Source organism: Haliotis rufescens, unplaced genomic scaffold (genome assembly GCF_023055435.1).
Source record: "Haliotis rufescens isolate VD_foot unplaced genomic scaffold, xgHalRufe1.0.p SCAF_13, whole genome shotgun sequence".
NCBI lineage: Eukaryota > Metazoa > Mollusca > Gastropoda > Lepetellida > Haliotidae > Haliotis > Haliotis rufescens.
This window is the reverse complement of record NW_025963813.1, coordinates 27,519,685-27,547,522: the sequence shown is the minus strand read 5'-3', so window position 1 is coordinate 27,547,522 and position 27,838 is coordinate 27,519,685. Positions and strand designations below refer to the sequence as shown.

The following is a 27,838-nucleotide window of genomic DNA, read 5'->3' as shown; positions in this document are numbered from 1 at the left end:
AAATTACATTTTCGATGTCAGTGATGTCAAAAATAAGTGATTTCTCAAATGAACAGATTTAATACAATACCGTTCAACCTATGGTGGGTCTGCCATGACCACCCGTCATCTCGGCTCTCCATCCAGCACGTAGTTGCCCCCTCAACCGGCTGCGAAGTCCTTGTTGGGCAGCATTGAGCGCGAGGTTGTGATTCTCCTCAGGATCAGCCAGATGGTCGTACAGCTCCACTCCATGAAGCTGGTCCCACTGAGGCATGTAGTGGGGCTTGCTGAGGAACGTCACCCATTCAGTGTAGCGATACCTGGCCGTGGTGATCGTGTAGCCCATGGCTGACGTGTTGTTATACACTCGTGGGTACTGCGAGAGGGCTGCGGTTTTCCACGAGGGCAGATTTGGGTGCTGCAGCAGAGGAACTAGACTCCTTCCTTCTGTGCAGTCTTGAGTTGAGGACGAGTCTACTTGACACGTAGGCAGTGTGGGAAGACCTGCTGCTTCTACTAGAGTTGGGAACAGGTCTACAAACTCTGTCAGCTTTGTTGTGCTCATCCCATGGTCCGTCATCCCTGGGACACGGATCATAAGAGGCGAGTGGGTGGCGATGTCAAAATTGGTCTGTTTGCACCATTCCCCGTGTTCTCCCAACTGCCAGCCATGATCGCCAAAAAATGACACTATCGTGTTGTCAGCTAGACCCTGATTCTCCAGTTCATCTAGAACCCTCCCGAGTTCAAAGTCCATGAAGCTAACAGCGCTGTAGTAGGCTATGCGCAGTTGTTTAACCACCTGGTCAGGCAAGGTCGTGTTTGGGTTGCCGGATGCATTCAGTCGGGCTATGTCAGCGTAGCCCCTAAGTTCATTATATGATCTCCAGGCAATATCAGGCATGCCGTCAGGAGCTTGTGGGTTGGGTGGAAGATGGATTGAGTCTTCTGAGTAATAATCCAGAAAGCGAGCTGGGAATTGGAACGGCAAATGGGGCTTGTGGAACCCAACTGCCAGGAAGAAATTCTCGCCATTCTTTGCCTTTTGGGTGATGTCCTTAATGACTTGCACTGCGTGGTCGGCTAGCATCGTGTCCTGCAGGGCATTGTGGCTGTCCAAAAGATTATCCGGTACTGCTTCCCAACTTGACCCGTAATTACTGGGTTAAGAGTCATCATAATATGTCTCAGACCACGAGGCAGGATCATTTCCTCCTGAAGCCTTGCCCGGGTGGAATATTTTACCAGCTCCAATGCTGTGGTAGCCGTGGTTCTTGAAGAACTGGGGAATGGTCGTGAAGTTACCGGCAGCGTCTCTAAAGTAGGTGTTAGAGTCATACACGTGGGTGGTGTCAGGACGGCGCCCAGTCAGCAGGGAGGTGCGGCTCGGGGAGCATAGAGCCTGCTGGGTATATGCCCTCTTGAAGACCATGCTTTTACTGGCGAGGCCTGCTAGATTCGGGGCGTGAATTGGTGGATGGACTTGAGATGGACGGTAGCGGCCATTGTACATGGGCAGCTCTGGACGCAGGTCATCGGCGACCAGGAACAAGACGTTCATCCGGGCGCTGACGCAGGAGATGAAGCAGACGACATATATTCCAAGCTCCATGTTTGCGTCTTTTCTGTCGTTGGACGATTTAATTGTGTGACAGGTTTAAGGTTACAGTCAAACAAGACCATCTTATATACCTTGTCACGATATAGGATTGTCTTGTGCCGAACAAAAACGTAGGGCACATGTCTGCATACGTACGAAATGATAACGTCTTCAGTTATAAGGTCAGTTAAGTCAGTTATTAGGTTAGGAGATTATTCAGAATATGTTTGATTCCTCAGATATTATCTTATTTGACTAACTTTGATGAGCTCAAACTAAAATATATTATTGTTTTGCAATGTTAATTGACTGATTGTTTTATATAGTTCGAAAGAGAGCGAGAGGAAAGAGAGCGGGAGAGAGAGAAGGACATATAGAGGGCGGAGAGCGAGAGGAGAGAGAGAAAGAGAGAAGGGAGATAGAGAATTGAAATAGCGCGAGAGAGAGTAAGAGGAGAGAGAGCGAGGGAGAGAAGGGAGTTAGAGAATGAGGAGAGCGAGAGAGAGCGATAGAGAGAGAAGGAGATAGAGCGTGAGTGAGAGAGGGGGAGAGAGAAAGAGAGAGGGGAGATAGAGAGTGGAGAGAGCGAGAGAGAGAGTGTGTGTGTGGAGAGAGAGAAAAGGGAGATAGAGGATGGAGAGCGAAAGAGGGCGAGTGGTGAGAGAGAGAGAGAAAGAGAGAGAAGGGAGATAGATAATTGAAATAGCGAGTGAGAGTGAGAGGAGAGAGAGAGAAGGGAGTTAGGGAATGGGAAGAGCGAGAGAGAGGGCGATAGAGAGAGAGGGGGAGATAGAGTGGAGAAAGAGAGAAGGAGAGGGGGAGATAGAGAGAGAGAACTAACACGACGATGGACCGTTGGGCCTCCCAAGGCCAACATTCACCATTCAATTTGGCATTAACATTAACAACAATAGCCATGTGTATATGTATATGAAAGTGTGATGCAACGTTCAGTGCTCCAGACCACAGGACCAACCATGTCCTCGGGAGGAGAGAAAGTTAGTCTGAACGAGGGATGGAGACAGATCAGACAAAGGAGAGATGCACGTTCTAGAAACAACGGAGGATAGCGTATGTGCACATGTTGTTTGCACAAAGGATGATTTAGTGAGCTTGGGAAAGACTTTGTTCGATCAAAGCAAACTTCACGAATAAACCTCAAATATTAACCAGTGTATTAATGAAGTAATACAGCCATTAGAATGTTTCGCTTTTAACATATTTAATTTGGAGTCTCTGTATCTGACCTGTTTACTTGGTAGCTTGTATTCGTTAATCTGAAGTTATCTGGTTTATTGATGAATCACTGTATTCACGAACGCACATGGTTGATGAATTAATTGCAATTACTTTAAAAGTACCTTTCTCATATTCAAAACTTACCATTTGAAAGGCACAAAACAAATATTTGACATGCATAATATGAGTCACGGGCCACCTGTTGGTGATGGAGGGAAGGGGAGGAGAGGGGGGGCGGGTGGGGGGGCGGGGGCAGGGACATGGCAGTTGATGGAGTGGACTAGCGGGGTGCGGAGGAGGGACTGACTGGGTAGATTAAACATCCACAGAATATACAACGCTTTCCATTCACAATATATCACATAAAATGTAATATATTATTCGTCGTTTTGAATACCACACAAAGGCGTTCATATATAACAGTATAACCCAGTGTTCCATCCTATACAACTCCACCAAACAAACACAACGAACACTGATAAACCCCCTTGTAGCGGCAGCGACTGCGTATCTTCGCGACTGGTTCTGGGTACGCATGACGGAGCGTCAGTCACTTTGAACGCGCGAGAGGTGCAAAAGAAGGGGGTCGGTGACATGTTTACCGCGCAATAGGATATGCTTTTATTTCGAACGATGAAGGAAATGACAGTTTGTAAATCTTATGAGTCATATTCTCCTGGATGAACAAGCTGCTGAAACAGTCACGTCACATATATTCCAGATCGGCTTCACTGGCAAGGTAGGTACTTATTCTATCTTATGTGGCAGGCAGATATTTTGAATATTGTAAATAAGTAAATACATAAATGATCTCTGTGTAGTGTATGGAATCCTAATTCATCGCTGTGTGTTTGATGCTGTCCACTACAGTGAGAAACAGATGGTTGATTAAATACCTTTAACATTACAACACTCCATACAGATCAATAGAAAATACGTAAAGATTAATAGTAAATAGGTTCAATTGTACAACACCTCATACAGATCAATAGAAAATACGTTCAATTGTACAAAAACATGTATCTATCAATAGTGAATAAGATGGGGGACATCGCCGAAATCATGGCTGATTGTATTGCAAAATACAATCTTGTAATTGCGGGTGTTCTCGGTAGTATATGATGCTACAGTGTGTCATACTGTTGTCCGTAAATATTCTTTTTCACATTTGATGTATGATCAATTTGAATTGTGTCTCTTGTCTTATGCAAAGTATATGTACTTGCATATAGTAATTTGATAAACACCGCTGTGAGTGAGTGAGAATGCTTTTACGTCGCTTTTTAACAATAATCCAGCAATACCACGGCGGGGAACACCAGAAATGGGTTTCACACATTGTACCCATGTGGGGATTTGAACTGGGTCTTCGGCTTGACGAGCGAACGCTTTAACCACTGAGCTATCCCACTGCCCCCGTCGCTGTGGTGTTATCAAAGTTGGTATGTGTACTTGTGTAAACTACACATAAGGAGAGACATCGTAATTAGTGTGGCCACATAGTTAACGTTGATAACGATATGAAGGACGTTACTATGATTATCTTTAACATATGTTAAATCATCTATCATTGTAAGATTTGATGTTTATCTTAAGTATAGTTTTGTCGAAACTATATATGTGTGTGTGTGTCTGACTCACTGTCTGCGAACATAGGTGGTGGATAACGCCATAACTCACATCAGAGCGCACAGTTGTTAATAATTGTTACATAAATATGTATATTCCTGCTTGAGCCTATACTATAATCGGATATCTAGTCTCCCCCAGCGGGAAAGTTACAAGCACTTTAGCATAACATGTAATTCCCGAAGACAGTTTGATCGAAAGGAATTATAAGAAACATGTTGTTTTAAAATAATATTTACAACGCATTTCATTTCTATTGTCCAAGGAATGTGGTTACGGGTTAATGACGCTCTCAAAAGTCGTATATGTGACTTAAGGTAGAGACATATATCTTATCGATCTGTATTTAGTGAGGGAACCATAACTGTGTACATGTATAACATTTGTCTGCATAATTTACATGCATCTTTATCAATATAACTGTCATCCCGAAATCTGACGAGCACACATTCGGCTTCAACTCCAAATCTGATGACCGACAAAATAATTCTTTGGACGTTGCAAACAACAAATAGTGGCTGATAAAACGGACAATTATTTGTCAATCGCTTTCTCGCTCTATCGCTTTTTCGAATGAGTAACCATAGTCATATGAAAGAATTGGGTGTTCTTTAAGTTCTTTTGAATAGTAGGTACTGTAAATCTTGAAATTTACGTTAGAGTTAATTATAACTGCAAAAAAATGAGAGTAGACTTAATTAATTAAACTTTGCATTTATGCCTCAGAAATGACTGCTGATAAGACGGTCTCACTGCACACTTTGAATAGCGGAAATACCAACTTGAATATAAAACCAATCTATTTCCACATTACGGTTTACTGAGAATAATTTGTCATTCAAACACAAGAAATCACATATGGACATCCGGTAGTATTACCATTGCTTGGGTGAGGACTTCCAGTTTGATGACATCTACTCCGCTACGAGAATAAACATTAACATGACCTAAGTGTTGTTTTTAGGGAAACACTCTTGTTTTGGGGGAAGTACTCTACTCGGTGCTAATAAGCGGTGTTATTTGGTGTTTGTTTTGATACCTAGGCCTGGGGGCGGGGGTCCAAAAAAAACTCCTAAATAGGGCAGTATTCAATCAAATACCTTTTTAACGCAGCAATCCCTGGATTGTTATAAAAGCACCTACGTCTGTACTGTTATATTATGTTTAAGTAGATAGTGAGAAAATTTCAACATTCCATCCATATGTATAATTTGAAATGTGACTGGAAACATCTCAGCTCTCTTTTATGATTAAAACCCACCTCAGCCTCCGCCCACTGAGGTCAGGTTCAACAATTCATTAATGTTGTTTTACGTATATACTTTTTATCGTATAGAAACACATAACACATGCGACCCCTATAGTGGCCAAGAGGGGATATTGCTAAATCGCGAGAAAGCGACAGGGTGAGAAAGCGATAGAGCGATAAAGCGAAAAAGCGAAAAAGCGAGAAAGCGATGTCCCCTCTCGGCCACCATAAGCATGGGTTGCTGAAGACCTTTTCTACCCCAAATCTTCACGGGTCGGGGAAACGAGATGAGTTTTTACGAACGTGTAAAGGCAATTGATCATACCGATGAGTTAATACATGTTGCAACTGCAAAATTAATTTTCGAAGACAGCGTTCCAACTTAAGTGAATACAAACTTTTTAATAGTCTTGTCATTTTTAACAAGCAAAGACATACTTTTACTGGACTAACTGAGGCCACTAACCCGTGTCTACGGCGACCAGTGGTCTAACGCTGGGGAAGAACATTACGGTTCATGCCACGGCAAGAATCAATCGGTCGTGGGTTCGAATCCTAGATTCGAAACGATTACGATCCTTGATTCGTGGGCATCAAACGCATGACTGGGGGTTTAACGAAGATTGCGCCTTCCACATGTTTCATTTTTAGTCTTTCTTGTCACGTTCAACAGCTATAACTGAAACATGGCGGTGTTGAACCCAAATCTGTAATAAACTATGTCAAGTTGTTCTACACGGGATGTGGGGCGGACGGGTAGCCTAGTGGTTAAAGCGTTCGCTCGTCAAGCCGAAGACCCAGGTTCGATTCCTGACATGGGTACAATGTGTGAAGCCCATTCCTGGTGTCCCCCGCCGTGATATTGCTGGAATATTGCTAAAAGCGAAGTAAAACCATACTCACTCACTCGCTCTACACGGGATGTATGTGCGCTACAGCTAAGATATATCGGTCGGCTATAGCTATTACATGAATGAATTGCATGACGTTTCAAAAGTTTACACACTCCATTAAAACAAATGTATCGGCCAAATCGCTTTCAAATAAAATTAATTTGGCGCCAAGTAGAAACAACTCTTTGAGAGAAAGCATAAAATACACAGTGTAAATATATGAAATACACAAAGCAAATACATCTTGTTGACGTTCTAAACCGAAGATTTTGATACAGGATAGACAGAAACCATTACAGTCTAGAGTATTTTGACATGGTTTACGGAGGCAGTATCTACAAGAGATGTAAGCCTAATTCGACAGATGGAATTCTGATTATTCTGAAACCACACTATTGAAATAAACTGAACACGTCAATTCTTGAAGGAGCTAAGCGGAGCTGTGCTTCCCCGTTCAACGCGCTCTAACACAACCTTTTCATCATCGCTTTACACCCACTTCCAACAATCACATTCCGCAGTGGAAAGTAGTCCGCTGTTTGCTCAGAGTAATCAAATTTCTTTCGGGCGGCACGTAAAGAGACGAGGGCCACTTTATGAGAGAAGCACGCGGATGAGATTGGGGGGAGGGGAAATCAACACACATGCTTTTATGGATGATAGTTTGATCGTGAAAGTTGAGGAAAAACAAAACCTCAGATCAAGGTACCACGATGATCATAATTACAATGTTAATGATATCCCAAAATTAGGAATGCTTTCATGTATAATAAAATAGCTATGCTATTGACGTCTTGATAGAGTTGATATGACGTTAGGGCAACTTGGTAAAATGATTAATTGTACAGCGAATTATGCCTGATGACCCAGGCCACCCAATCTCCAATTTGATGTGATCGCCTCCGTGGTCTAGTGGGTAGACCCTGTGCCCGGAGAACAGAAGGTCAGGAGTTCGATCCCCAGAAGCGTCAAACCAAAAGACGTTAAAAGATTATACTTGTTGTTACCCTGCCTGGCGCTCGGCATTATGGGGCTAAAACAAGGACTTCTCGGATCGGAGTCAATATATTGTGTGTGATAGGGGTATCCATGTTAAAATGTGGCATTTCTTAGTGGGCTAGCTCTAAAAAGACTGGCATTTGTCCGGACAGGTGCACACACACACACACACACACACGCACGCACGCACGCACGCACGCACGCACGTCACTATGTACTAGTACTGTGCAATAACCTTGAACGCGACCTAAAACCCAATTTCACCTCACCTCCAATTTGGTGTCAGCGTTTCTAAATAAAAATATACATACACTCTTCTAAAAAGACAGGCACAGGTAGATTTTTAGTAAATTTATTTTGCCTAATAAAGTCGATATATTTAATTTAATATCATAGATACCAATATGACATTTTGGAGCTCGATAGTCACATGTTGTCGTTGTGCAAAGGCATTGAAACCTGTTCATTGTCATGTCACATTAGGCCACAAAATTGCGCGTATATCCTGTGACTGCTCCGGGCAGCAATCACGGCTCTGTATCTCCTCGGCACTGACTGGATAAGTGTAGGAATTCTGCGCCATTCTGCTTGTAACGCGTTGACCCCTTGTGGGAGTGTCTGCGACGTCTTCTGACGTTGACGTACACGTCGATCGAGTTCATCCCAGAGGTGTTCGATTGGGTTGGGATCTGGAGATCTCGACTGCCAGGGCAAGTCGTTGATGTTGGCATTGTGAAGGTAGTCTACCGTGACACGAGCTGTGTGCGGTGGAGTGTTGTCCTGTTGAAACAGCTACCTCTGGCGGTCAATTATTTGTTAAAGGTGAGCTTGAAGAATTTTATGTTGCGATTCATGTAGCGTTTTGCTGTCAAATTTCCCTGAACCACAACCAAGTCAGACCTCGTGGTGTAGGATATGGTCCCCCACACCATGACACTACCGCCACCGAAATTGTCGAATTCACGTACACAATGTGGGGCAAAACGCTCATTTCGACGACGATAACACTGCAAACACGAAAACGTCGTTTTTTCGCTTTCAAACCATCGTTTTTCCGTCCAAATGACGGCGTTATTTACATCGGAAGTTACTGAGAGAGAGACAGAGAGAGCGATATCATCAAGCTCCCCCTTCTCTTGATTGACATTGACATTGTCAATCAAGCAACAGCTTCTATCGGTATTTCTACTTCTCAGATTTTCATTGGTCAGTTCTCGCGTGTTAGATTACAGGCCCGAGTTTGACGCTGTACTCGCAGCGCTTAGCGGAAGTGCTGAATTCAATCGTTCTGCGTATTGTTTAATGCCTTGGACAAATTGCGAACTGTTTCTTTGGATTAGTGACACCACTATTTGACAGTGATACATAAACATAAGGTCGAAATCGTACAATGTCGCTTAAATTCATGGCACGTACTTGATCGGGTATGGGAAAACGATTAATACTTTAGCAAGTTATATAATCGTCAAATACGCAAACTAATATCAACCTAAATCATTTATGTTTTGTAGACGGTGATCTTGGTGTGTATTTATATGCATATATATTTTTTCGATATTGCTTGGAATTAAGGAAACTATGTTTATTTATAATTTTAAGGTTCGTCTACTTTCTCATTTGCACATGGCACTTAAGCAGTGATATTCTTAATGTTATAATGTAGGCGACAATGTTTTGCTATTGTAAACAAATTAATGTCCAATTCCAAACTGGTGATGCCTTTCTAGACTGATGCTTAGTCTCTAAAAATATACAACTCCATATAACTCCAAATAACTCCATTCAAATTGAAGAGGAGCCCCAGTGAGATTTGAGATTCAGAGATGAACCTGGGGAAAATCTAACTTGCTTCATATAGGGCCTTTGTATTATAGAAAGGGCTGAGCGAAAGGGAAAATGATATGGTTCAGGGGCTTAGAGACAGACAAGTGTCAATTCTATGGATATCTAGGCTGCCACCCACCGATCCATACGGGATCCGAAAGCTTATTGTATGCTATGTAGTCATATGGAAGTGGACCAGAATTATGCATTGTATTGCGCGCGATTGTGTTCTTACATTTACTTTTAAGTCAGGAAAAATTATTTAAAAGAAAAATTGCTAAATTTAATTATAAAATGCTTCCTTCACATATTAGATACTGGTAATACTATTCATTCTTCTATTTATGTCATCTTTTATATATATATATATATATATATATATATATATATATATATATATATATATATATCATGTCATATACATATCAGATATACATTAAAGCCTGTTACCCTTATAGTGAGTGAGTGAGTATGGTTTTACGCCGCTTTTAGCAATATTCCAGCAATATAACGGCGGGGGTCACCAGAAATGGGCTTCACACATTGTACCCATGTCGGGAATCGAACCCGGGTCTTCGGCGTGACGAGCGAACGCTTTAACCACAAGGCTACCCGACCGCCCCTGTTACCCTTATAAAGTCCTCCTCCCATATAACCTTTTATTGTTTGTGGTATCAAATTTTAATGAACAATATCAAGAGCAGCAATTTAAACTACTGAAACACCCCAAATCAAGGCTGTTAACAAGCGCTAGTGCAAACGTGATGCATCGTAAAAGTTGTATCGTGATATCTTCAGAAATACAATATCTTGCAGATGTATATACTACGAGATAGTAAGGATAACGCTTGCTCACCGGTCGAACGTACACAATATCGCTGATACAGATATCATGTATTGGAATGTTAACACTTAACACTCGCATACGTCATTATTTGTTCAGTGAAGATATAACACTTATACACGTTTATTAGTAACTTTAAACAGCTATGCTCTTCATTAAATAACTCTGTATTCACATATATATGTAGCACTACCCGACTAGTCTGACATACATAATTATGGGGCAGCTTTCAGTCTTGTACTGACTTAATCGGGTGTTACTGAGGGAAGCTTATCGGCTAGGGTGTTATACCCTGTATTTCTAGTAATCCTGTTCTTTTTTAATGGCAATCTGTTCCCTGGATCACTGCTCTGTGATAATGCATAACAATTAATACAAGATGAACATTCAGTTCACCATACAAGTAAATGAACGCGTCAGGATCGAGTCAGGACCAGACAATCCAGTGATTGAAATCATGAGCATCGATCCACAGAATTAGGATAGATGACATGCATCAACCAAGTTAGCGAGCCTGACCACCCGATCCCGTTAAGTCGCCTCTTACGACAAGCACAGTCGCCTTTTACGACAAGCATGAGTTGCTGAAGACCTATTCTACCCCGGATCTTCACGGGTAGGAAGTTCATGTATCTCACATTACAGATAGACTAGGCATTCCTGCAATTCCAAAGTAACACTGCATGGCTAAAGTACGAAGTTTGACTTCGTATTCTTGAAGATACCACAAACAGACAGTCAAATATATGAAACAATGTGCAATAAAACGCCCAATCATAAAAATCGCTGATACACCTCTTTCCTGCTTTGCAAAATAGTTAATCTTTCTTCAGCTTGAAAGAAAAACAGGACCTGTTATTTTATTCAAAACATAACATTGACGCTTAATTGTAGGATTATCGAGTTCGTCAGTTGTGTATCTTGGAGAATGAGAACTCTGTTCTGGCTCTCTCATAATATGATGCTGTTTGCACAGTGAACTTCATCAAATACAGAAACTACCGTTACACAGATAAATTAATTGATTAATCAAAGGCATAACATGACGAAACGGTAAAGGCAGGTTCATCAACAACTCTGGCACCACGACAGGGGAACTCTCGCTAGTCACTCTTAGAATCAGGAATTCCTATTCATTCAGAGTACAGAGAGCCTTTCAGATGAGGCTTGTATTTGAGTGGAACATTCACAATTACACACCTTCGCGTCGAGTGCCATTAAAACCACCCTGGAAGGTATTTACGAAAGCCCGGCTTTTGTTAAAGAATTTTGTTTGGATAATTCATTTAATTTCAGACACACTAAAATGAAATGTTTATCTATCATGCTACATATTGTTTTAGGGAATTAGTATTGACACATGGAGGCGTGAATGTTGGGTTACAATACAGTAATTTGCGAGAGGAAATGTTATAGGTAGAGACTTACCAAAGGCTTAGGCAGTCTCTTGGGGTTGGGTGGGGTTGGGGTTGGGGGACGGGGGTGGGGGCGGTCCTTATTACCCAGATTTGGGGAGGGTCGTGAAACAATGGACATTTTAGGATAAAGTATATAGTGCTTTTGCATTTTATCTTTTCGGGGAGTGTCATGATAAATGAACAAGGACGGGGGGGAGGTAATTAAAAAATCTTACCTCTGGCACCAACCCCGCCTCACCCCACTAGGCCAGGGTAATAACTGACCGATCCCTTACTTGAAGGAAATGGTACCACCTGCAGTGTTGTTTTTAAATGGTATGGATTCAGCCTCATATACCACGCGATTCTTTCATATTACCATAGTTAATTTGCCCTGGTATGACATATTAACTATTAAATAAAGTTAAGTTAACTCGGCAATATTTCAAATATATGACGGCGGTCCGTTAATAATCGAGTCTGGACCAGACAATCCAGTGATTGGCATCATGAGCATCGATCCACGCAATTGGGATACGATGACATGCATCAACCGAATCAGCGAACCTGACCACCCGATCCCGATTGTCGCCTCTTGCGACACGCAGAGTCGCCTTTTAGGGCAAGCATATGGTTGCTATGAAATAAGTAGTTTTTTGTGTAGTAATATTAAAATTAAAATTCATTTAATAAAGAACATTTTTAATCTGAGATCACAGCAGTTCCCAGAATCCAACTGTGTGAATGTTGGTTAACGCCGCAGACAGCAATGCGCCAGCTATATCACGGCAGAATGTAATTAATAGAATCTGGACTAGACAATCCAGTGGTTGAATGTATGATCAATGATCCAGGGTATCCGGGCACGATGACACGCATTTGGTCATGTCATCGAATCTGACCACCCGATCCTATTTAGTTGACGCTTACGACACGCTAAAGACAGTTTCCTGATTGATGGGACTTAACTGTAAGGATTTCTGAAATACTCACCGCCAAGAGAATTGCGAACCATAGAAATACATAGAGAAGTATGTACGTTCAGAAGAGATGTTTCCAATGTGTTCCACTTAATGACAATACGACCAATCAGCCACGTGTTACCACAGCGTTTTTATTCTTTCACGATATCTTTCACGTGATTTCCAAACTTTACACGCCAATCCTACACAAAACAAATGGTGCATCTCGAGTCATGGATGTATGACGTCACATGTGAGATTTCATTTTGATCCGCCCGATAATGATCATTGGTTTGTCAGCACAATGCCCGTGCATGTGGGTTGTACCAAATTTGTAGCCGACTACGACCTGCATCATTTTGAGACTTTCTTCTACACTTAGCTGACACGTCGTATTATACTTGAAATAGAAGTTAAAAGCAGACTGAACTCACTCATTCGCTAAAGCATCCATTCTTCCACCACCCACTCACTCACTCACCCAGCCACCCACCAACCCATTCACTCACTCACTCAATCAATCAAGAACCAATCCTCCCACTACCCACTCACTCATTCCCTCACTCACCAAATCACCCATCCTCCCAACCACTCACTAACTCAGACGCCCATCCACCCCTTTCACTCACTCACCCACTCATGCACCCATCCTCCCATGCACTCACTCACTCACACACTCGTCCATCAATCTACCCAACCACTCACTCACTCACTAAAGCACACAGCCACCCAGCCACCCACTCACTCACTCACTCACTCACACACCCGGTGTGTTATGGTTTAGTTATGGGTTAGATCCAACCTTGTTCCTTGAATCACCACCGGTGTGAAAAATCGAAAACAGAAACCAGTTAAAACCAAATTCTATAATGCTTCTATTTTTTCTTAATAAAGAAATAATGTTCAACTACAGAAACTACACATCCACATCCGCCGATTTGTCTCAACAAGTTTTGAAAAGAAACGCCAACTTCCATTTCTTTCTCCAACACATTGTAAACCCCTGTTTTGAAGGTGTGGCTCGGCATCCATCTGCATATCGCTCTCTGACTGAACACAGATAGCGTCTCTCAGGAGATGTATGTGTGCGGAGTGAAAGTCGTTTCCTTTAGATTTAGGAACTTGTTTTTCGGTGGGCGTTTTAGGAATAAACGCACTCATGCTTTGAACCATTGCAGCTAATGCCGACAAAAAACGTCCCCCTTTATAGCTGTGTCGAAAGCAAACCAGCTCCGGTAGAAGGTTTTCCCATTAGTAATTAACGTACATGCCAGACATGCTACGTGAGTTGGGACAAGTTGTGTCCTCGAAGAACGAAAGTAAACATTGCCAACACAAATAAATCAAATTCAAAATCGAACATTTCTTGTGACTAGCCTATTGGAAGGAGTTCTCGATATTCTTTGTGATTATTGAGTAGTCGGTTAAAAGATGGCACGCCATATATTTTTTGCTGACCGGATATCAATTTTTTTTACCATTGAAGGAAGGAACTTATAGGAATTATTGAAATTAAGATCTTTCGTTTCTCACGCATGTGTCCCCAGAGAGGAAGAGTCGATGCCACTTCCGCTGGAGAGTACGACCCTCTCTATAAACGCGTTAGACAGGGAGGACATCAAAAGTGCCAAGTGTGAGAAAGTCCTACGTTGCTAAAATGTTTTAACTACACAGAACAGTCTCCGATTACTAAAAAACATAATAAACTCAAAGACGTTCTCAGTCACTGGAAATACGGATATAAAAATGTCAAAGTGCCATTGGAGCGTGTCGGGCTGTTTTTCTGTTATATGTGATCCATGCTGTTTTAAATGGTGTACATGCTGCGGAAACCCCAAAGCTCACCTGACAAACAAAAACGTCTTGTCGGTGTTTCCAGTTGCAGTGTATAAGTTTAAATCAAACGGGAAAAGAGACGCTTTGTTTAAAAAGAGTTTTTCGAGAGTGCCATGTCGGCTCCCAGCATTATGTGCATTGCGTGAAGTTTTGTTTTCTGTAGTTACTGTGTACAATCTGATAGAGATTTACGAGTTAAAGGACCACACTAGGCGATTATGAAGGTGGTTACGAATAAAACAGAGGATAACTAACTGTTACCAGCTGAATAATGTCGCATGCGGGTATTAAGGCACTTACACAAACATTCAGGTGTATTCACACACACACACACACACACACACACACACACACACACACACACACACACACACACACACACACACACACACACACACACACACACACACACGTGTATTCAGACACTCACACAAACACACACGTGTATTCATACTCACACAAACACACACGTGTATTCAGACACCCACACACACGTGTATTCATACTCACACAAACACACACGTGTATTCAGACACACACACACACGTGTATTAAGACACTCGCACAAACACACAAGTGTATTCAGACATATTCATAAACACACCCGTGTTTTAAAACAAATACATATATTTTCAAACATACACATAAACACACACGAGTCCATTCATACAAACAAACCAACACACATGTGTATTCAGACATTCACATAAATTCACACCTGTATACAGATAGAAACATAAATACACACGTGCATTATTTCAAATATAAGGAGATAAATCATGGTCTGGTCAACTCGGTGTTCGTATGTATTACTGAATGGGATATTCATATGAACAGCGGCATTGTACCTCATTGGGACAGCACTACGAGCACACACCCCCCCCCCCCCCCCCAACAACCCCCCCACCCACCCCCCACCCACCCCCCACCCCACACCCCACACACACACACACACGTCGCTATATAAGTACAATCCCATATTTCACCTCACCTAACCTCACCCTGAAGCGAAAAAAATGCCCAGGATCCATGTGAGTCTCAAAAGTTATTTAGACTGCCTAAAATAACGTAATATGCGATTTAACACACTTGCAATGAACACTCTATTTAAAGTGCACGTCAGCTGGCGTGATCGCTTATCATGACCCGTCTAATGGAAACTCATAATGTGTGAAATGAGATGTTTAATAAACATATAATTGCTTTTAAATTATTTTGCAGTTTCCTTTGATAATAGGCTCAGCAGGTCAACACTCGGGGATGGTATTTCACCTTTTCTCGTTGTCTTGAATATTTAACTTAAGTCTTTACTCAGCGACATTAATCACTACGAGATCCCATTAACGACCCAATTAAATCAAACATCGCAAAATAGAGAGAAATAAGCGTCAGTTTTATTTGTATGTAACACGACCTAGGGGCTGAACATAGTGCAGATTTACTGTAACGGACGAAATAATAGTACAGCAATTAAGACCGTTCTTTGTCAGAGTTGACTGAAAGACATGAAAAGAACGATGCGTGTTTCGTGTCGACACGACCCCATCACAGCTTCCCGTAGGAAAGTCTCCTCATCGGATGCCAGCACCATTCAATTCATGACCCCCAACGAAATCCATTTTACTTCCATTCTGACCTGTGATGTTCCGTTGTATATTTATGCATAAGCACATGTCTGCATTCTTTGAATCAATAAAGATCAGTATTCGATTTATGACATCCAATCTGCCATGATAGCATGCGTACATGAGTCGGCATCAGATCGAGGTTCATCAAGACTATCTGTCATATGGTTCATTGTTATTGCCTCTCGTTAGTGATGAACACTAATGCGAGATTGCCGGATGGGTAAGTGAGGGAGCAGGGTTTTACGCCGCTTTTAGGAATAAACATATCGACGTGGGCAGAAATGGGATTGACACAATGGGGGGATTAGATTCCGGATCATCCGCGCAATGAGCCATCACTTTAACCATTAGCTATAGGCTTCCTCGTCGCCCTGGCTGGATAAGGAACGGATTAATCATACCAATTAAGAAATCTATGTCGCATACAACGAAACTCTGTTTATCTTGACGGTACAGTTCATAGTAACATTGTCCTCAGAATTTGTCTTCAGCAACCCGTGCTTGTCGAGGAGACGCACGGGGTCGGGTGATGAGGATCGCTGACTTGGTTGGTGCATGTCATCGTTTCCCGATTGTGTAGATCGATTATCACGATGACGGTGACCGGAATACCTGGTCCAGACTCGATTATTTACAGACCGCCGTCATATAGCTGGAATGTTATTAAGTGCGGCGTTAACAGCTAACAGACAACGTGGAGAATCGTCCGCGAGGGTCGGAGTGAGTGCGTATGGTTTTACGCCGCTTTTAGCAATATACCAGCAATATCACGGCGGGGGACACCAGAAATGGGCTTCACACATTGTACCCATGTTGGGAATCGAACCCGGGTCTTCGGTGAACGCTTTAATCACTAGGTTACCCCCACCACAGGGGTCGGAGATGTTGTCGATTTGATGAGCCCAATGAATACTTGACATTCAAGGATCATAATCGGTGCGAATCTGGTAACTCCTATCACTGGATCCTGGTAGCTAAGGGACATAACTGCACAGTCAATTACCACTTCGCCACAAGTGGCACTCGCTGATATTGTGGAGCAACAAATAAATGTACGAATGAGAAAAAACTCACTGTAGACCTCCCTGCAGCCTGTCACACATAATGGTGGTTGCATCAATTATTTATACTTCTGTGAATCGCAGCACTCTTCGAACAATCGCCGCGCATCCCGACCCTCATAAGTGGTAATTTATTAGGCTGACCTATTGTATAACACGCGGCATGTATACGGAATAGTCTCCCTCAACGCACCGGCCACCAAGGTAACCATGCATAAAGTTAGTTTTTATCATTAGCTAACATAGTTGTGTGAGAGCGGGTATTGCCGGCGGAATTCAGCAGTGTTATATGAAATCCTAGAAGGAACATTGTCTCGTTGTTGCATTGTGGCCCTGACAAACACAAGCAAAAAGTGTCAAAATTAACCAAAGCGCGATAATGCGACAGTGTGTGTGTGTGTGTGTGTGTGTGTGTGTGTGTGTGTGTGTGTGTGTGTGTGTGTGTGTGTGTGTGTGTGTGTGTGTGTGTGTGTGTGTGTGTGTGTGTGTGTGTGTGTGTGTGTGTGTGTGTGTGTGTGTGTGTGTGTGTGTAACGCCGCACTCAGCAATATTCAAGCTATATGACAGCGGTCTGTAAATAATCGAGTCTGGACCAAACACTCCAGTGATATCATGAGCATCGATCCACGCAATTGGGATCAATGACATGCATCAACCAAGTCAGCGAGCCTGACCAACCGCTCCCGTTAGTCGCCTCCTGCGACAAGCATAATCGCCTTTTACGACAAGCATGAGTAGCTGAAGACCTATTCTACCCCGGGTCTCCACGGGTTGACCTGTAAATGAAAGAATCTATGAACATGCCGTATAGTATAGCGTACGACAACGCAAAATCAGCGATGCCCCACTTTGTAGCGAGTGGGTTTTTTTATACGCTGTTTATAGCAATATTCCAGCAATATCATGACGGGGGACACCAGACATGGGCTTTACACATTGCACCCATGAATCGAACCCGAGCCTTCAGCGTGCCGAGCGAACGCTTTAACCATTAGACTAACACTTTGTACTTTGTCGATTCACGCGACAGCCGTGCTGTACTGTTTAGCCTTGCTTTACATATATCCTTGATGGGCAGGGAGGCCCAGTCGTCTAAGCCGCCGCGATTCGCTGTGCAGAGTTGCGTCCCTTGGGCACGCCAGAATCCTATTATTGTGGGTTCCAATCCCACAAATTATGTTTCTAGGTTTGTCAGCACCATACCCGTGCTCGTGGGTTTCACCGAAGTGGTAAACATCTGAGATCTGCATCACTCCGGACTTTCCTCCCACACTTAGCTGCCACACCGTGATATACCTGGAATACTGATAAAAGGGGCGTTAAACCCAACTCACTCACTCGTATTTCCTTGATTGGGTTATGTCAGAGTCTCAACATAAGCAAGAAACCAGTATTTTGTTATGAAATAAAAATGTTTCAAAGTCAAAATATGAAATCCTTTACGAATATACTTCCACACTACGGGCGTCTTGCGAAGCACACGACCCCTAACGCCATTCATACGTCATGGTTTCGATGCCAGTTTGAAAACTCCCCACCTGTTTGGCAAAGTGAGCGTGTGTCTGCCCATCAGTTAACACAAGGATAAAGAGGTGGCTTAGAACTATAGGCAGCGATATAACACTTACCTCACCCCAGGCGAACACGTGTGTGTATGTGTGTGTTTGTGTGAAACTGGCAAAGATAACCAAAGGGAAACAATAAAGGAAAACAGCAGCTTCACCCAACACTCCCGAGTTGTGAAAGCTATAGCGCCACGGCTATCAAGTGTCCCCTCGGGTGTTTGGTCAGTCCTACGCGTCCCGTTCGTTGAAAGCCGAATAGCCGCTTGTTGTCTACTTTACGTCTAGTAGGAGTTACTTGTGTTAAATGAGATTATTCCACATGCATACATAAATATGTCTGGTTTTATAACAGTATGAAACCTGTGGTGTTGTTATGGCTTTCTATGGTTTTCCACAAGTACGTAAGTGAGTGAGTTGGGTTTAATGGCGCTTTGAAAAGCATTTCAGTTTTATCGGGAGTATCTATGGAATACTGTGAGCGACATTCTCGCTTTCTCGCGATACCGACCTTCAGAAACAATTGAAATATGCAAAACTAAGTGCAAGAACGCGAGATATTGCCAAATACTCGACCTGCCTCCAGAGAACACAGAATAGTATGGTCTCTGCTGCCTGACTGCGGGTTTTCTTCCCACATTAAACAGGCACGAACTGATAAAATTAAAATACTGTTAAAGCGCCCAAAAGCCAAACTGTACACATGTCAATATATGTATTAATCAGGAGTATTTATATATTCCATTGGTCACAGTCCCGCTGTTAATGCAGTCACCGACCAGCTCTTAAATCGGATGTCACATTTAGCAGAAACACAGCAGGCACCGCGTAATTTGCCCACTGCTCAAACTGACCTTTCCTGCTTTTGTAAATCTTTCAATTAACTTAATATATTATTCACCTCATTAGAATAATGATTTTAAAAATAAGAATACGTCATGTAGCGAAAGGTCAGTCTTCGCTACGCAGGGCAGTTCGGTGCATCTCCGTAGCCACACAACTCGCTCCATGAAGTGCAGTTTCACATGACCCATGCAGTACATTATAATACGTATTATTTGAGACCAGGCTTTGAAGCGTGGCCCTGCAGATGTGGGATACAGATGAAACGGTAGCTCGTAACAGTGATGGTTAATTACCAGTTAGTCATAACTAGTAGACATTACGTGTACTCCACAGTTAGTTATTATAATAGAGCCTACGCCTCGGCGCACCTGCATCTTCAAGTCAAATAGCCCGTACTGCCTGATTGATTTTAAGTTGTAGGAGTGAGTGAGTTGGGTTTAACGCCGCTTTTAACACCATTCCAGTTATATCACGGCGTGTCAGCCTAATGTAGGAGGAATCCCGAAGTGATGCAGGTCTCACACCTTTACCACTTCGATGAAACCCATGAGAAGGGGTATGGTGCTGACAAACCTAGAAACATAATCAGGGATACCCGAGATTCGAACCCACAGTCATAGGTTTCTGGCGTGCCCAATGGACGCAACTCTGGACAGCGAATCGCGGCGCCTTAGACGAAATGGTTTCACTTTTTTACTGTCAAAACATAGGGTATATGCATACATACATTGTTGTGTGTAATGGGATTGTCGACCGCTTCCGTGGTCGTGTGGTAGAGCGTCCGCCTGGAGAGCGGAAGGTCCGGGGTTTGATCCCCGGCCACGTCGTACCAAAAAGACGTTAAAAGTTGGTACTTGTTGTTACCCTGTCTGGCGCACGGCGCGATAAGGGGCTAAAACAAGGACTGGTCGGTTCGGAGTCAGTATACTGTGTCTGGGTTGGGTATTCATGTTAAACTGCGGCATGGTGTCTCAATGAGTTAGCATTATAAAATCGGCATCAGTCTAGACTAGCACAAACAGCCACACACACTTTGGACGCGACGTTAAACCCAGTTTTCCTCGCCTAATAGGGATGTATGCTATTGTAAGGGTTAAAAGTGGATGTGATTGAGTTGGGTGATTATAGTGCCCCGTCATATGGACAGAAGTAAGTGAAAACAAGCGTTCGGTTTAACGAACCATGGGTACGGAGTAAGGTTCTTTGGATATATTTTAACGCCCCGGTAATTGCCCGTAAAGATAAGGTTTCGGATTAACGGGGTTGGGCTTTACGGGATTCAGTGAATACTGTAGACTCTGTATTGTTTGTTTGTTGTTTTACGCCTCAGTCAGCAATATTCCAGTTAAATGACAGCGATCTGTACATAATCGAGTCTGGATCAGACAATCAAGTGATTGACATCATGAGCATCGATCCATGCAATTGAGATCGATGACATGCAACAACCAAGTCAGCGAGCCTAACCACCCGATCCCGATAGTCGACTTTTACGACAAGCAGTCGCCATGGGTTGCTGAATCAAGTCTAGTCTCGAGGCCTGCATCACTGATTTGTCTGCACTCACCTGTTCCGAAACACCTGTGGTGAGATCAACGATCACTGCACAGACGCTGAACATCAGCTCATGTTGCCAAACCATGGTCATTTCTCGTTACCTACTAACATCCAACTACCCCCTGTCAGAAAGTCGACTAATTAGTTCATCATTTCACCACCGAACCAAAACATAACAAAGTTCACCCAAGGAATCGTCTCGCGCCTCCCCGCTATAACAGGAACCCGGGAACAATGCCTCAACATAACAGCAACCCCAGGAACCATGCACAGATTGGATGGCTCTGTTTCAACGAACGCTGGCTTGAGTTAGCAGCGAGTTTAAGACAAGCCGGGCGAGAGGATTGCTACATTACTGTCAAATAGCCCGTACTGCCTGATTGATTTTAGAGTTGTCTGTTTCACCGAATTCCCACCTTAGTGTTGAGGATTTAAAGTTTTGTTCATTACGACAGTCGCGGATAAGGATTAACGCGCATTTAGGTGAGTACTGTCACGCTTTTTCAAAAAAGATGAATGTTACATAATTGCTGTACTTGCTTCTGTTCCATATTTCAGATTTTAAGCGATAATACGTGGCGGTAATTGATCATATTTTCTGTTTTCCGCATTCTGGTTCAAATAACTTTGATTTAAATTTTAACTTTTTAGGAGTAATATTAACATCATTGCCTTTGAATAGAATATTTAAATTTTCATACGCGGTTTAAAATTTACTTCGAATTTAGCATAAGGTCATTTTAACCATATGTGTTATGGCAATAGGAATTCTTTTGAATCAAATAGTAAGATCTTTTCACATGCGGTTTAACTTGGAATTCGAACTTTGTACAAGGCCTGAAACATAGCAGTGTACAATGGCACCAGGCATATGGCACCCGTGTACAATGGCACCTGTGTACAATGGCACCTGTGTACAATGACAACCGTGTACAATGGCACCTGTGTACAATGGCACCCGTGTACAATGACAACCGTGTACAATGGCACCTGTGTACAATGGCACCCGTGTACAATGACAACCGTGTACAATGGCGCCTGTGTACAATGGCACCTGTGTACAATGGCACCTGTGTACAATGGCACCCGTGTACAATGGCACCCGTGTACAATGGCACCTGTGTACAATGGCACCTGTGTACAATGGCACCTGTGTACAATGGCACCTGTGTACAATGGCGCCTGTGTACAATGGCACCTGTGTACAGTGGCACCCGTGTACAATGGCACCTGTGTACAATGGCACCCGTGTACAATGACACCCGTGTACAATGACAACCGTGTACAATGGCGCCTGTGTACAATGGCGCCTGTGTACAATGGCGCCTGTGTACAATGGCGCCTGTGTACAATGGCGCCTGTGTACAATGGCACCCGTGTACAATGGCACCCTAGTACAATGGCACCCTAGTACAATGGCACCCTAGTACAATGGCACCTGTATACAGTGGCGCCTGTGTACAATGGCACCCTAGTACAATGGCACCTGTATACAGTGGCACCTGTGTACAATGGCACCTGTATACAGTGGCACCTGTGTACAATGGCACCTGTGTACAGTGGCACCTGTGTACAATGGCACCTGTGTACAATGGCACCTGTTTACAATGGCACCTGTGTACAATGGCGCCTGTGTACAATGGCACCTGTGTACAGTGGCACCTGTGTACAGTGGCACCTGTGTACAATGGAACCTGTGTACAATGGAACCCGTGTACAATGGCACCCGTGTACAATGGCACCCCTGTACAATGGCGCCTGTGTACAATGACACCTGTGTACAATGGTACCCGTGTACAATGGCACCCGTGTACAATGGTTCCCGTGTACAATGGAACCCGTGTACAATGGAACCCGTGTACAATAGTACCCTAGTACAATGGCACCTGTGTACAATGACACCCGTGTACAATGGCACCCTAGTACAATGGCATCCGTGTACAATGGCACCCGTGTAGAATAACGTTTATGAATGAAACAGAAAGTGAACTCTGACAGACGTAAGTAACATATATCATAAAAGTACACATGATTAGGAATAGTTAATATACAGTCACACTGGGAACCATTGTTTGCGCTGCTGTTGATGAGGGCTTAGCAATCAAGGACAGTATCCACACCATGAACTGGCGAAATCGTAACGTGAACTTATGAATGCCGACACACTATTATCCATAACAGTGTGAATAACAGCAAGTTGGTATCAGCCTTGAGGTTGATCGATGTTCCCATGCCCGGGAATCAAAGATGTTCTTTGGTTGGTTAGTCTTCAGCGAAGTTGTCTGCAAAAACAGATTTGTCTGCCAGGGATGTAGATGTTTTATCCCTCTGGTATATAAGTAATCAATAGTCGTGGAGTTCCATCACTTGTTTGCAAGTTGCCATACATTCTAAATCGAAAGAAACGTTGTTTTATTCGCAGGAGAGCTCGAAGCTTAACACTATTGCTTGCTACTAACAGTTTAAGTTATTACTTGTTTTAAGGTTTATACCTTCATATAAGTGTATATGATATATAAGAAATATACTGAACAAAAATGGTTGGGGATCACGAATATTTTGGGGATGCACAGCCAAGACTCCAAAACCATTCATGGTGCCTTACTTTTTTCAGTCTTTTACGTTAGGAGAAGATGAACATTTATCATCCAAAACTGGCTCCCACAGGAGATATCGCTTGGATGAGATCAAGCGATATCTACACTGTAGATATCGCTGCAATGAAATTACATCACAATGCTTTGCAGACCATTGTGACGTCACTGGTTACCATGACGTCAGAATCAAATGACATCACTTATGGCTCTACTACTGAAGCTGTTAGCAGTACTTTTTACACTTAAGACACTGCTTATTACTGTCTACAAATTGAAAAAGTTGGAAGAATGATATTGGATGATAAATAAAATCTCACCCCCGTGTCTTTTGATATCAAATATATCAACACTAGTTGAAAAAAAGTGGCACAAATCCTCGGCAAGCCTCGGAATGTTTCCACTTTTATCAACTTGTGTTGATATATTTGATAACAAAAGACACTCGGGTGAGATTCTCTATATGTATCAATGGTTTATTCATTTTTAGATATAAAGTTAGGGGTTTAATGTCGAAAAAGCAATCTTATGAATAATAAATATTAACCAGGTCACAGAACACAGTACGTTAACGTACGTGATTAAATAATGTTTTCTACGTATGAAGAATTGCATGAATAATTATTATTTACACCAGGCCGAGTAACACACTTACAACTTGGATTGTGCTTTAAATGATACAACATGGATTGTGCTTTAAATGATACAACATGGATTGTGCTTTAAATCATACAACTTGGATTGTGCTTTAAAAGATACAACTTGGATTGTGCTTTAAATCATACAACTTTGATTGTGCTTTAAATCATATAACTTGGATTGTGCTTTAAATGATACAACTTGGATTGTGCTTTAAATGATACAACTTGGATTGTGCTTTAAATGATAAAGCATAGATTGTGCTTTAAATTATACAACTTGGATTGTGCTTTAAATCATACAACTTGGATTGTGCTTTAAATCATACAACTTGCAGAGCGCTTTGAATGGCACAACTTGGATTTGCTTTAAATCATACAACTTGGATTGTTCTTTAAATGACCTTCGCGATTTTACTGAACAAATTATTCTAAGTTTCTGCAAGACGTAGTTCTACGGTATCATTATATGGAACAGTCACGGTTATGTTTGAAGAGAAAATCGGTTTTGGTGATAATGAAAAACAATTTGATATATTGTTACAATCAATGCGTTACAAGTTTTATGTTAGACAGATGCAGGACATTTCCACATTTGACACATGAGTGACAAAAATTATGTCTGATGCAATTCCTTCTTTTGACTTGTTCCATATGTTCACGTGGTTTTAGATGAGCAGTTGACTTGCCTTTGCAAGTGTTTGTAAGGGGAACCACCGGGTATTCATCTATTAGCGAACACCTGATATTATCCCAGTTTGAAAGTGATTCATAACCACGTTTCTGATATATTCGGAGTCGTACAGGGGAGTCTGCTTTTACCAGACATGTCTCATGATTATGGAAAGGGTTTTGTCGCTTTTATTTATATTTAATTATTGTGATAGATCTACAGTTATGTTACATTGGTGTATGGTGAAAAATAGTTTTCATGGACTACCTTATGGAAACAGATACTTTCGATGAAGTTTCTGACAAAGGTAAAGACATACGACTCCCTAGCTCACTCCTTACTGGTTCAGTGCATTCTAGAAGATAATCAAAATTGTTAAACATTAAAAATAAAAGATGAATGAGTTTGTCTCGACGCAAAAAATAAGGGATGTCTTCTTATCGTTTAAAATATATTTATGATTTAAAATATGACATACGAGATTGTCCTTTTCGCGAGCGCTTAATGTCACCACTGAATTTAGTGACCTATTCATATAACAGTATTTGTCACCACTTTTGCCTTTTGCGCCCATTGTTACACCGGATAATCATGATGAAAATTCTCCGACGCTGAAGTTTTTTTATTTAATCCCGTTCCTGTTTAACGTGACAAAGTTATGAATTTAAATGTTCCTGTGGCTCCTACATTAACGGAGGCCGATATCTAGTGAATATGCTGAATTATAATATGAGCATCTCCCAAGCTGTTACATGTATAAGGGACGACCCATCCCCACCATTCGCCACCATCACAGCCATACGCCCTTCTTGTGTACAGAACGTGATTTGTGTGCTCCCAAATATTTCAAAGTCCGTTTTAATAGAGGATAGTGAAATGTAGGGTTGGACCCCCTATTGAAATCAGTCGTTACCATATTATCTCTGCAGAGCCCCTCCAAGTGGATGCACGTCACGCTAAGCCATCTCGCGCAGTTATGCTCCTTTCTAGAACAATAACCCCCTCTTCCACTGAACACACACTGAGTGGATTAGTCATAGAGTTATTGACCAGTACACTGAGATGGCGTCTACCTCAGCTTAACTGACACTTACACATGAAACACGACCAGACACCTTGTCCATCTGGTCATAGTTAGTTACGACAATGAGGAACAAATGGGCTACAGTAAACTACGGCTATTACGAACTCAAAGGGACCACTAATTATAGTTCGCGATAACCGCAGTTCGTTATAAGCATATATACAGCATATATCATCAAATGGCTGGGACCAAAAAATATGTTCGTTACATCGGTCAGTTCGTTATAAGCGTGTTCGTTATAAACGTAGTTTACTGTAAATATAAACCGCACATGCGTGCAACCGTCACGGACTGAGGTGCAGCTAAATGTTTATGTTACGACGGTGCTCCCCCCAGGCAAGCAACTTATCAATGTCCCGATTAGTAACTGTTCAAATCATATCAGAAGTAAGGCAAACCGGGCACACCTTTACAGCTATCAGATATCAAAGATGATCCTGAAAAAAACCCAGCGGATGACTATGTTTGTTTAAACATCCCAAGAAATAGTTAAAGAATTTCGTACGAAACACCACCAACGCCCACCCAACCCTCCTCCCCCACCATAAGAAAACAACAATTACAAAACATAAAATGAAAAACATATTCTCTGGTTTTGAAAACTGCAGTTCATAGTTTTTATTTCTTAGTTCTCCACCAGTTTCACTGCAAAGTGAGTGAGTGAGTGAGTGAGTGAGTTTGATTTTACGCCGCTTTTAGCAATATTCCAGCAAAATCACGGCGGGGGACACCAGAAATGGGCTTCACACATTGTACCCATGTCGGGAATCGAACCCGGGTCTTCGGCGTGAAGAGCGAACGCTTTTACCACTAGGCTACCCGACCGCCCCTTCACTGCAAAGACACCCTACTCTAAAAGGTGTCTATTCAACCACCACCCTCTACCTGTCCCCATCCTCTAACAGGTGTCTATACAACCCCACCCTCCAACGGTCCCCACCCTCTAACAGGTGTCTATACAACCCCACCCTCGAACAGGTGTCTATACAACCCCACCCTCGAACAGGTGTCTATACAGCCACCACCCTCCAACGGTCCCCATCCTCTAACAGGTTTCTATACAACATCCATCTTCTAGTCGTCCCCACCCTCGAACAGGTGTCTATACAACTTCCACCCTTCAACAGGTGTCTATACAACCTCCACCCTCCAACAGTCCCCATCCTCTAACAGGTGTCTATACAACCTTCACGCTCCAACAGGTGTCTATACAACATCAACCCTCCAACGGTCACCACCCTCCAACAGGTATACAACCTCCACCTTCTAACAGGTGTCTATACAGCCACTATACTCCAACGGTCCCCATCCTCTTACAGGTGTCTATACAACCTCCACGCTACAACAGGTGTCTATACAACCTCAACCCTCCAACGGTCCCCATCCTCTTACAGGTTTCTATACAACCTCGACCTTCTAACAGGTGTCTATACAGCCACCACCCTCCAACGGTCCCCATCCTCTAACAGGTGTCTATACAACCTCCACCTTCTAACAGGTGTCTATACAGCCACTATCCTCCAACGGCCCCCATCCTCTTACAGGTGTCTATACAACTTTCACGCTCCAACAGGTGTCTATACAACCTCCACCTTCTAACAGGTGTCTATACAGCCACCACCCTCCAACGGTCCCCATCCTCTAATAGGTGTCGGTACAAAATCCATCTTCTAGTAGTCCCCGACCTCGAACAGGTGTCTTTCCAACCTCCACGCTACGTCAGGTGTCTACACAACCTCCA

At 42.7% G+C, this 27,838-nt stretch overlaps 3 protein-coding genes across 4 annotated transcripts in view; 1 reads left to right on the top strand and 2 right to left on the bottom strand.

Annotated features, from left to right (window-relative positions):
* Window positions 1-40: 40 nt before the first annotated feature.
* On the bottom strand, window positions 41-1,594 carry LOC125378800 (iduronate 2-sulfatase-like). Its single transcript, XM_048394770.1, has one exon. The coding sequence runs from the start codon at window positions 1,592-1,594 to the stop codon at window positions 1,148-1,150; it is 447 nt and encodes a 148-aa protein (XP_048250727.1). The 3' UTR covers window positions 41-1,147.
* LOC124152535 (iduronate 2-sulfatase-like) lies at window positions 74-1,072 on the bottom strand. The gene has a single exon (XM_046525498.2). The coding sequence runs from the start codon at window positions 1,070-1,072 to the stop codon at window positions 74-76; it is 999 nt and encodes a 332-aa protein (XP_046381454.2).
* A 1,838-nt stretch (window positions 1,595-3,432) lies between the features above and the next one.
* The window catches only part of LOC124152491 (transmembrane protein 26-like), a 107,704-nt gene continuing 83,298 nt past the window's right edge, over window positions 3,433-27,838 (top strand). Inside the window, exon 1 of one of the 2 annotated variants that reach the window (XM_048394372.1) lies at window positions 3,433-3,560. The gene's annotated coding sequence lies outside the window, so the exon portion shown is untranslated. Of the gene's footprint in view, window positions 3,561-21,191; window positions 21,592-27,838 lie in introns of those variants that run through there. The other variant, XM_046525435.2, reaches the window with a different exon arrangement.

Coding starts and splice junctions, on each gene's coding strand:
- LOC124152535 (XM_046525498.2), bottom strand. CDS start 1,072: ATGCTAGCCGACCACGCAGTGCAAGTCATTAAGGACATCACCCAAAAG.
- LOC125378800 (XM_048394770.1), bottom strand. CDS start 1,594: ATGGAGCTTGGAATATATGTCGTCTGCTTCATCTCCTGCGTCAGCGCC.